This window comes from Elephantulus edwardii, unplaced genomic scaffold, assembly GCF_000299155.1.
Source record: "Elephantulus edwardii isolate Elephantulus edwardi_28Jun2011 unplaced genomic scaffold, EleEdw1.0 scaffold00128, whole genome shotgun sequence".
Lineage (NCBI taxonomy): Eukaryota > Metazoa > Chordata > Mammalia > Macroscelidea > Macroscelididae > Elephantulus > Elephantulus edwardii.
Window position 1 is genome coordinate 3328111 of NW_006399878.1, and position 12464 is coordinate 3340574.

The 12464-nt window shown below is 34.2% G+C and overlaps 1 protein-coding gene across 1 annotated transcript in view; it reads right to left on the reverse strand.

Moving 5' to 3' along the window:
• Positions 1 to 12464, reverse strand: part of MICU3 (mitochondrial calcium uptake family, member 3) — a 156395-nt gene that overhangs the window by 44129 nt on the left and 99802 nt on the right. The window contains exons 5-8 of the mRNA XM_006893555.1: positions 9783 to 9830; positions 6808 to 6890; positions 5561 to 5632; positions 2633 to 2671 (exon numbers count right to left, since the gene is read on the reverse strand). Of these exons, the coding sequence (XP_006893617.1) occupies positions 2633 to 2671; positions 5561 to 5632; positions 6808 to 6890; positions 9783 to 9830 (242 nt within the window). The remainder of the gene's footprint in view (positions 1 to 2632; positions 2672 to 5560; positions 5633 to 6807; positions 6891 to 9782; positions 9831 to 12464) is intronic.

A 12464-nucleotide genomic window follows, 5' to 3' on the forward strand; every position in this document is an offset into this window, starting at 1 on the left:
GACTGCCCATCTTTCTCCTACAGAGCAGCTGGTGAAGGTACATTGCAAGCCTTCAGGCTGGCAGCACGACACTTTACCACTAAGCCACCAGAATCGATTAAAGTAACTAAATTTTTGGATAATCCATTACAGAAGCCACAGAATCTCTATAACATAAGCCAAATGAGTCAACTGCTATCTTGAAGGAATTTCATCTTAACGAGAGAAACTCTCACTATAAACTCAAGTAAAAAACAACTTGTAAAAAAAATGCAAAATCCTAAAATGACTTTCCCCATTAAGCAAGCATAATATTAAAAAAACCAAGCAATTTAAATCTATTAACTTTATTCTCTTAATGTCTGAGTGGCTGGGATTTGTTTATGTATATACCTGACACTAAAACTCCAGTTATAAGGTGCTGTCAAGTCAGATCTGATTCATAGCCGCCTTTTGTATGTAACTCTTCCCAATCCTGCATCATCCTTAAAATTTCTTTTGTGCTTAAACACATTGCTGCAGCCATTTGTTGAAGGTCTTTCTCTTTTTTGCTGACCTATCATATGATAATACACTCAGACTATGTGAGACACAGTTCCATCATCTTTGTTTCTAAGATCATTCTCGCTGTTCTTTCAAGAAACTAAAGTTATATTGGGAAATATTTCCTCTTAATATCATTCTGAGATATACTTTTAAAACTATATAAATAACAGCTATGAGTTTAAAGGAAAAGTAAATGTTGCCCTGATAGGAAAACAGTTGATGAAATGACCCATTAGATTAGAATAACCCATGTTAGGCAGATGAAATAAACCTTGCTTACAGAAACTGAGAAAGATATGCAACACAACTGAAGAAGATAAAAAGACAGCAGTATTCAAAATGGATTACACTGAACATCAAGAAAGTAAACTTCTCACAATTGGACCAATAGACAACATCATGATAAATGGAGAAATGACTGATGTTGTCAATGATTTAACTTAAATCCACTATCAACAGCCATGGCAGCAGCAGTCAAGAAATCAAAATACTTATTTCATTGGGAAAATCTCCTGTCAATAATCTCTCTGAAGTGCTAAAGAGTAAGGATGCCAGTTTCAGGACTAAGGTGTGCTTGATCCAAGCCATGGTGGTTTTAATTGTTTCCTATGAATCTAAAAGTTGGGCAATGCGTTAGAACACCAGTGACGCTGGGGAAGAATACTGAATAGCCCAGAGACTGTAAAAAAAAAACCACACAAGTATGTCTAGAAGGAACTGCTACCAGAATGATCTTTAGAGGTCAGAATATGAAACTCTGATTCACATATTTTGGACATATTTCCAGGGGGAGTCCAGTCCTTTCAAAAAGACCTCAGAATAAAAAAAGGTAGAGGGACAGCAAAAGAGAGGAAGATCCTCAATAAGATAGACTGACACAGTGACTGCAACAATGAGCTTAAACATGGCAGATGACACAACACAGGGTAAGGCTTCTACCTGTTGTTGACAGGGTCACTATGGTAGATCCAATGCCACCTAAAAACAAGGGTCCTATGGAGTTGGCATGTTTCTCAATCTAAGATATCTGTCTATGCCCATTTCTTGCCACTTAGGTAAAATGTTCTGGATATACTTTATTCTGAATTGCCCTCCAGTTTTTAATCTAGGAGAGGGTTACTTTTAGTGTTTGCAATTTTGCTGAACTATTCAATGCAGGAGGCAATCGATTTGCTTTTAGAATTGTGTCCTATTAACACTGCATACTTTGAGCAGCACAATATTGTGTCAACCACCTAGAATTCAAGAGCTTCAGAGGTAGCTCTTTTAGGAATATTTTGAGGAATTTTCTGAATGAGGAAGGATCTTTGCAAGGGAGGAAGAAACTTTGGAGAAATTGAATGAGTTATGTATGTTCATGTTTAACTGAGGTCACGGTCTATTCTTACTTAGCATCAGGTTAATTAACAAATTACAATTTTCCCCAAGAGAACAGAGAAAAAGAAAGCTAAGCATGATGAGAAGGACAGATAATTTAGAAACTAATTTACAGGAACTTTCTAACTTCTTAAAAAACCAGATGAGTCTGAAAATAATAGTTCTCTTTAAAATATACTGATATATTTAACACAAATCTGATAAAGTACCAATTTATAATAGAGTCTTATATCAATCATAAATAGTAGGCAACAAAACTTTCAGGGCAAATTTGGGAGAAACACTAACTCAGGAAATTCTATCCATTAATATATCTCTTTATTAGAACTGGAAAAAATTATATACATTGGACAGATCCAGTTCTTAAAATAGTTAGAGTGTGCAGGCACACAGACTGAGAATCTGCTCCATACTTTGTTCATAGCTCTTCAGAGTTGAAAAATATAAAACTTAAATTATCCTACCAGAGTTTTTAATCTGTTAGTTACTGTTGCTTATTGAACTTTTTCTTGTTTTAAACTAAAATTATAAACTTATGCTTGCACTATACATTTTTAGTGTGCTCATAATATGACAAAGAAAAGTATGATTATGGGTTGATAGCATCTTATTGTATTCAATAAACTCCTAATCATTATAAATAGCAGAGATAACTTCACATAAATAATGTTACCAAGTATTAACAGGTGAAGGCTATATACATAAAGAACATTTAAAGTATTGTACATACACTATTAGTAGAAGAATGGTATCCATATAGTTGAAGACGCTGACATAGAGCACAAAGGGCCAAATGAAGTGTCACATTTCAGAATGAACCCAAGTATAGCAAAAGAAAAAAAGAAAAAGATGACAAAATAATCAATTAGGAAGGGCAAATCATTATGCTACATTTTATATTGAGCACACACAAGTGGTATAAATGTTAAAGATGAGTAGCAAAGCTTTTAAAATCTCATACAATTAACATAATTAAATGAATCTGCATTCATACATTTTCATTATTACCTTCTGATAGAACCTTTTATGAGTAAAACAGGGTCCTATTAGAAAAACATGTACGCAGTTTTATTTAGACACAATGGAATAGGGGATAACCTAGATGCAGCAGCATGGCAGTGGAAATGGTATGAGAGACCTGTACTGGAATCTTGGTTTTACTCTTAGTAATATTGGTATTTGGGGCAAGTCAATTAACCTCTCTAATTAGCTTTCTCACCCATAAAGCAGGCATGATACTTACCTGACAGAACTGTAGTGGGGACTATAGGGGTAAAGCATTTATGATGGATCTAGCATAGAGCAGAGCACATACGTAACTTCTCAAGAAATGTTATATTCCTTCTTTTCCCCCAAAGTATAGTCACTTTTCATTTATGTAAATATTTTAATTTAGTTTTAAGTATTCTGCTTGAAGAACTTTAAGTATTATTATTAGCTAACCTTTCTGAGTGTTCATTATATTTCATATACTATTAAGTAACCAATAGGGAGTTCTGGCAGTGTAGTCTGTAGGGAGTTGTGATGCTAAACCAAAGGCCATGACTCTCTGGCAGTTTGGATCCACTAAGGCACTCCTCAGGAGAAAGACAGGCAATCTCCTTCCATGTGATTTATAGTCTATCAAAAACCCACTGGCGGGTCAGCTATGAGTCAGTTCCAATTCACTGGCAATTAATTACTAAGTAGCCATGAGCTTTTAGCTCATTTAAACTCCTAACAGTCATTTGTGGCCATTACTACTATTAGCCTTACAGGCAAATAAAAAACTGAATTATAAAGAGGACAAGGATTTAGTAATGGGGGGTAATATAGGATCTGAACCTCAGAAAACCTTATTCCTGAGCTTGTGACCCTCTTCAAACCCAGAAAATTCTTGTTCCTGAGCCTCTATAATGCCATCATATATTTTCATTATTATAATATTTGTAGTTGAATGATATTGTTGCAGATTGTTAGTGGTAATTTACTATAAACTGTTACATTTTAAGTGATGTCAATTTGAACTGATTAAATTTTATTTTACACTATTTATTTAAAGTAAGAGCCCCAGTGACAAAGAGGATTAGATATTGGGCTGCTAACTGAAACATAGTGGTTCAAATGCACTAACTGCTTTGTCAGAGAAAGATGAGACAATTTGTTTCCACTAGGATTTACCTCAATCAGAACACTGCAAAGGAGTTCTAGCAGGCTTTTAAGCAAAGGTCAACATTTCAAATTCACCAGCTGCTCTGCAGGAGAATCACCGGCAGTCTCTTCCGATGAAGATTTTAGCCTAGAAAATCTTACTGAGTTTTCTAAGAAAGGATTTTTTAGCCTATAAACCCAATAAAGGTTTCTAGACTAGAAATCTTTGAGTTGGACTTGACCACAGTGAATTTGTTTGGGTTTTTGTCTTGTTTTGTGTTGTTTATGTTGTTGCCAAAGAACATTGGTGTGTAGTGGTTAAGAATTTGACCGCTAACAGAAAGGCCGGCACTCCAACCCAACAATTTATTCCAGAGGAGAAACATATAGTGATCTGTGCTGCGGGATAGCATGGCCTTAGAAATCATATAAGGCAGGTATAATCAGTTCTAACATCTCACTATGAGCCAGAATTGACTCAATGGCAATGGGATTCTAAAGGGCAGTTTATAAAAGTTTACCTAGCCTGTTGATTATAATTGGAGGCAACCTAAAAAAATTCAAATAACTCCTTACCATTTTTAATATAGTATCTAAAGAAAACGTAATAATCTATTCAATTATCATCTAGCTTTGTTTCTTAATATTTTTTGTTTTTTTTCTTCAACAAATAGAAATGTATTTTCTCACAGTTTAGGAGAATAAATTCAAATTCCTCAAATGCTAACATATTGCCATGGAGCTTAGGAGTTACTTGTAGTTGACTTTGCATCAGGTTTCTGAGGCTGTGAATCGTGTAAGGGGAGACTGCCTACCTTTCTCCTTCAGAGCTGTTGGTGCATTCAAACCTCCAGAGAGGTGCAGCTGTTTGGTTGAGCATATTTCTTAATATTCTTAAAAAAATTTTTCAGTTATGGGACTGTAACACAGGACTTAGTCACTGGGTAAATGAGTTGAGAAAATATATGCAGATCACCTAGTATAGAACCTGGCAGTATGATATCGTGAATTTGCCTACCATCAGGATGAAATACATGGCAAAAGCAAAAAAAAAGAAAACTGATCAGAAGCTAAAGTATCATTTAACTAACTTCAGAGTAAGGAAAATATAACCTATCAGAAGAATCTATTATACATATTTCAAAGAATGCAGGGCACATATTCCTTGTACTTGATCTAAGATTCATACTGTTATATCATCATTAAATTCATTCACATTTATAATTAAATCTTTGCAATTCACCTTTAAATTTTAGATGCATAATGATCTGTATTAATCTATATGATATACCCTTCAAATCTCATGGATAACAACAACTGTGATGAAAATAATTTAAGGAATGATTATGGATACAGATGTTCAATATCAATATTTGACATAAATATTGATATCAATGCATGTACATGCTGAAGCATTAGAAAGTTTATAAGGGACATGTCCAAAGTTACAAACTTTAACTATTGTTGCCCAATATAAAGAAATAAATCTTACCAGGAAAACCCACCTGAAACTATATACTATCCTTACCAGCAATGCACGTTTTTCCTCATCTCCTTTAGTTTCTCTTTTTTCATTCTTTTTCCTGAATATCTCTTGAAGCTGAAAGGGAAACCATTCAAGGCTCAAATATCCTGTATGAGTTTCTGTACATCTACTTCTTACCTTATGTGAATACACTGTAGTTAAAAAAAATAGTGTTTGCAAAATTGTAGAGTGGAAAAAAATATTATAAATTAATACCTCAAGGGCCATCCACTTTTGAGGGCAAAAAAAGAACATTAACACACAACAAACACGGCCCCAGAAACTTCCCTTATGTGACTACCCTCAAGATGAGACCGCCATTGAGACACTAGCCAGCCAGCCCTATGGCTTGTTACACAGAAAAAAAATGGCCTGCTCATGTACTAGCTCTTCTCTTCTTTTTCTATTTCTATACAAATGTCAGTAGTTCCATTTCAAAATAAAATGCCCAAAATAGTCTCTTTACAAGAAGAGTATAATACATAAAGGAAGAGTTGAATGTGAATGTTAGGAGTAGCCTCGCTTGCTAAGGAATAAATTTCATAACTTTCTAATCAGAGAAAAAAAACCAAAAAAACACAACCAGATTTTTGCCCCAAGAGCAGATGTGAGGTACCTAGACAGAAAAATAAGAAACCATTCAAGTGGAGAAAGGAGGGTCACATTAAGATAAGCGAGCAGCTTAAGTCTCATCAGCGTCACCAGCTCTAAGGCTGGACTGGTTGGGTAAGAAAGGGAAGGAAGTATCGAAGGACAATCTTACTCTTTCTGCTTTCGAATAGCTTTTGATCAAAGATAGGAAAAAGGAACAGGAAAAAAGAGGACATGGCAGGTGTATAAGCCTGAACGAATAAGAAAAGAATAAAAGTTGTTAAGTGCTTCAAGGAGAATAAAGTAAAATCTCCATGGCAAGCAGTTGTCATGGAATGATAGACATTAAGTATTCACTGGGAACTTGTAACCTAGAATTGTCTGTATGGCCACCACAGAAAATACGAGACATATTTTAAATGGAAAGGATAATGTGTAAATTATTATAATCGTTATTACCCACAGAATTCAATTTATACTGTAATAATGGAAATATTAGTCAAAGTAGTACATGAATCTATACTTCATAAACTTAAAATGAAGTAATAAAAAACTTTCATTATTTTCCCTTCACAATAGTATTTATTCCTAATAACATAAAGCACACAAATATAAGTAATGTTTAATTAATGATAAAAATGGGACCATCATATACATACCACCAAAAATTCCTTTTTATCCACCATCTCATTGCCATCAGTGTCAAACATGTTGAAAGCTATTCTAAAACCCGCATGTGGCTCTGTCAGAAAAAAACAAACAAGTAATATTCATGAAAGGAAAAATGTATATTCAAGCAGAAAGTCTGTATCAGTTTTAAGAGGTTACCCATGTTTATACTGTTGTTGTTGTTAAGTGCAGCTGAATTGTAGACGATTCATAGTGACCCTATGAATGAAAGACCTGAGCACTGTTCATAGAGTCTCCGGAGGCAAGCCATTTTGGAAGTGGATGTCCCTCCTGCTTCCAGGCTTGTTTTAATCAGGAAGCTCCACCAAAACCTGTCCACCATGGGTAACCATTATCACATTTGGCACCAGTGTCGCAGTGTTCAGCTTCACACAAGCACAAATTACCTCTGCACAGCAAGATACAGTAGAAATACTTTATTAAAGAGTACTACAGGTAACCTGCTACAATTAGTTACATAAAATATGAAAGTCTGAATACTACCAATTCATATGGTAGCATACTTAATAATTGATAATATACTTTAAAGAGTACTGTGTGAGGCTCCTTAATACCACCATCAGATAAAACTGACTACTTTGCTTCTAAAAAATACATATTTCTATTTTTTATCCAAGTCTATCAGTTTGTTTCAAAGAAAAATATCAGCTAGCCATTGCTGAAATACTTTCAATATATTAAGCTCTTGAGAGTACTAGAAAAAAAGAAAAATAAGAAATGTGAAGTATACATGAATGATTCCAAATTATAAAAAAAATTATGACTAAAATAACCTTTAAGTATAAATGTCAAGCAATACAAGAGGTTATAAAATAATGAGCTTTTTTGTAGGGTTTGGTTACAGTGCACAAATTGTTTTTATCTAACAAATTAAAGATTACAGACATTGGTATGACACAAGATAGTCAATTTTAATATAATTATTTGAAGTATAATTCTAGTACCATGAAAAAAGTGAGAGGGAAATCTTTGGTATTTTTCATACAGTTTCTATGTGGGGGCTTAGACTTTAGAAACTTCACAAAAGAGAAAGATAAAATATCCCAACTCTGCAAAATACAAGGAACAATTGGTTTTCTGAGAAAGACAAGTTTTCATAAACTATGAACTACTTTAATTTCATGAATTTTATAATAAAGCCCAATCCCTTTCCTCTTTCTTTTTTTCATATGAAATATAAAGAAGAAAAATTGTATAGAAGAAAACCCGAAAGACTCCTTTAAGGAGCTTCTCAGTGTGTATGCCTTTCTTAAAATATCTCAGATGACTGGCAATAAATTTAAAAAGAGACCTCACACATACACACTTGGCACTCCCAGTTGCAAAATGCTCTAACCAGTAAAAAAGTAAATAGCCCTAGCTTCTTAATCAGTAATAGATACCTTTGAAAAGAATAGGAATGGAAACCAGTCCTTGATGCAAACTCAATTCTTCCATGTACTTTAGCACTCTAATCTTAATTTATCATTCACTAAACAAAGTGGGAAAGAAAGTGAGACCATATCGAATGACTAAATTTTAAGCTTTAAAAAAACCTTAAAAAGCACTGTTTTAAAGCAAAAAATCATTAAAGGTAAAAAGAACATATATGTAGATACATAACAGAGATTAATCAATGATTGTGCAGTCTATTCTTTTTTTTTTCCGTTCCAAACACTACCATTTATTACACATAAAGTAATGGCTCTTGGGGTGAAAATAGGGGCATTTAAGCAATCTACTGTGACAATGTTTCATTTATGGGCAAAAGTAGCTATAAAAGGAGTTGCCGGAAGATTCTGGTAAAATGGTTTAAAATGGCACTGCATTTGCAACACAGCACCGTCTGACGGGGACTATCACAAGGGGGTTGAGATCTAACAAAAATAAAATAAAGTGGCCAAACTACTTCTAGTTAAGAACAGTTTAACTTGTTCCAATTACTAAGTGGGCATATTTAAAATTGCAGTAAGTAAAAAGCAATGTACCCTTCCAGACTAAACCAATACAAAGGTTGTTCATTTTCTAAGTTATCATGTTAAGAAAACATGATAGAATCAGACAGATCATTGAAAAATTGCTTACAAATTGCTGTCAAGTTGTTGCCATCCCAAGTGGTCTGGGAGGACATTATTGGTGGGAATATTTGGTTCTAGGTCAGCTTTTCTACACGTGCTTACACATCCCCTACTGAGCCCTGTGCAGTCTATTCTTAGAAAACATTTTTTCATGGTTTTTCTTACTCTGATCTGAACAATCTCTTATAATTTTTCAATTAGATTCTCAAGAAACATCTACAGATGGGCTCTAAACTCCAGAGGAAGTTCATAGATACCAAAGATTTAAACCTTTCTTCAGCAAGAGCTACTGTGTCACATCTTTAACTCATACCTTCTGCCATTTCAACAACTGGCTTTCCTAACCCACAATGTCCTTATTTTCTCTAGCACTGTGTTGTTTTATACATAAATCTTCCAAATTTTGTACAAAATTGTTTTGGTTAAACAGCTAACCTGACACTGCCCTCCCCTAATTCTTATGGCGGTGCTCATCACGACTACGATCTGCGTCTTCACGGAAGCTTTCCAGTTTAGCACAACATAAAACAGTCTAATTGCTAAAGGCATGATGCTAGTACAAGAACTACTCCTAGTCCTTGAAATCTGTTATAGTTTATTTTACATGAAAACAAAGATCAACACCACAAAAAATTTATAATTTATGAATATAATATTAATGCTGTAATATTATTTAGTAACATATATATTTATTAAAAGAATATGAATTATGTGTTTGACATGTGGTAGTGCTATGCTTAATATTTTCATATAGTATTCTGACATGAATTTACAAAACCACATGGATATATTTAAAGTGATTTTCAAATGAGTATAAAAGATTTGTTTTCCAAGGTTCTGACTATATATGAAACTGTATGCATAACAGATTTAATAAGTATACTTACTTGTTAAAATACATAAAAGAAAAAGATATTCTGTGTAAGAAATCACACCTAGAAGAAAAATAATCAGTTATATGCAAAATAATACTTTATTTTCATGTTTATCAAAGTAATTACAATAGCAATAATTATGAATAACTTGAATTTTATAAACTACCCTAGAAATTATTTTAAATGAGGCTAAATTACTGTAACAAAATAAAGAGGAAACAACAAAATTGTTCATCATGTCTCTGAAGAAAACTACAGATTCTGTCATAATTCAAAAATCTTTGTTAAAAAATGAAAACTAGAATATTAAATGGAGTTATAATTTTTAAACTTGTTGCTAACTTTTAACTTATAAATTTGCCATAAAAATTTGAAGATAATAACATTGTAAGGCCTTCATACTTAACACTTTTCTTCTTTCAAGTTATCATTTATTATTCTTAAACTTGGTGCTCTTCTTATTAAACTCTTCTAAGAAGTTTTATATTTTAGATAAATGGCTTACTCTTTTTGTGTATACACTTAAATTAAGTGTAACCTCATAATTACAAACTTGAAAGAGTTGTGTGTAGTAAATAAAAAATATACATTCTGTTACTAGAATTATTGCTTTTGAACTACAACAACAAATATCAGAATTAACAACTGAATGGACCTTTCAAATGAATAGTTAAGAAAATAAAAACCAAATTGTAGTACTTTACTAGACACTGGATAATTTTGATGTTTTGCAATAGATTATAAAGCCCTTAATCTGATTGTGAAACTTAAAACTCCATTTTACCTGATATTCTTCAAGGCCACCTTTTTGTTGCCGAACAAAGGGAAGAGGAGCCACTTTCAGGCACTTTGTCAGGAGACATGAAGGGAGCTAACTACGAGGCCCTGAAAGCATTCTCTTTTGTTTATACTAGAATATTGTGACCTATAGATAGTTCTGGTTGATTGCTAGGAACGTTATGGGAGAAAGATTCTGGGATGGTCATTGCATATAATGATATATACTTAGATTCCATAGGGATTGGGAAAAAAAAAAAAGGAAAAATGATGCAGTAAGGGAAGTTGGATTCTGGTCTCCACAATCCCATTTGACTGATTGCTTTTTAATTGACCAAGTAGAAATTACAATGATGTTGGATCATATATAGAAGTTATGTATCTTTCATTTGTTAGGTAACTCAAGATTTCCTCAAGGGAAAGATTATTTAATAGTGACAGTCTTGGTTATGATCATCTTTTTTAGGCACTCATGCATAGAAATACACATACAGTATATATTTATACACACACATAAAAATCAGGCAAGTATCAAGGAGACTGGGCTCTGAGAGGAAATGTAGCATCAGGATTGAGGGAAGACTCATCAACAATATGTATTATGCAGACAACACACTCTGCTTGCTGAAACTGAGGAGGACCTGAAACACTTGCTGTAGAAGGTCAAGGACTGTATCCTTCAATATAGAATGAAGTTTAACATCAAGAAAACAAAGATTCTCACCACTGGGCTGATTGGCAGCATCATGATAGATAATGAAGAGACTGAGATCGTTTACAGCTTTAGTTTGTTTAGCTCCACAATCAACACTCTTGGTACCAGCAGCCAGGAAATAAAAAGACAAATTGTATTGGGAAAGTCTGCTGTCAGGGACATCTCCAGAGTACTGAAGAGCAATGATGTTTATCTGCAGACTAAGGTGTGCTTGATCCAGGCCATAGTCCTTGCAATTACGTATTATGCATCAGAAAGCTGGACAATGACTAGGAATGATAGAAGGAGAGTTGATGGCTTTGAGCTGTGGGTCTGGGGGAAAGTACTGAATACACCATGGACTGCTAGGAGAAAAAAATAGGTTCATCCTAGAGAGGGTGAAACTAGGCTGCTCCTTGGGAGGCAAGGATTCTGAAGCTTCTTCTGACATACTTTGGACATGTTAGGAGGTGGGGCCAGTCCTTGGAGAGGGACGTCATGCTTGGGAGGACTGAGGGGCAGCACAGGAGAGAAAGACTCTTGATGAGATGGGTTGATTCAGTGACTGGGGTAGTGTGGTTAGGTGTATCAGAGACAGTAAGATTGGCACAGGACAGAGCAGAGTTTAGGGCTATTGTACATAGGGTCACTATAAGTTGCAGGCAATTTGACAGTACATAACAACAACAACAACTTTCCATGTACTAAAGTGGAAAACTCTTTAATTGAAAGCAAACCTTCAATTTAAATCCAGGATCAAAGAATAAAAATGAACATGCACATTTGATGGGGGTGCTGGTAAGGAAAATTAGAAGAAATCTGTTCTGGAAAACAAGGTATTCAAATTTTGTAAATAAACCAGTGTAACAATAAAAATATAAAAAATGAACACACAGTATACATAGTATATACGGCAAAGTTTAAAAATAAGATTTTAAAATGCCCATTAAATTGCTTTCAAAAAACAGTTAAATTAATTTTTAGGGAGAGTTCCTTAAAAACCAAGCTGTTTAACTGCTTTATCATGCATTATACATTACAGTTAACTACTACCACAGCCAGGAAACCAAGAGACCAATTGCATTGGGAAAGTCAGCTGTGAGGGACCGCTCAAGAGTACAGAAGAGCAATGACATCAGGCTGGAGACTAAGGTGGGCCTGATCCAGGCTATAGTCTTCACAATTATGTGCTTTGCATCAGAGAGTTGGACAGTGAATAGGGA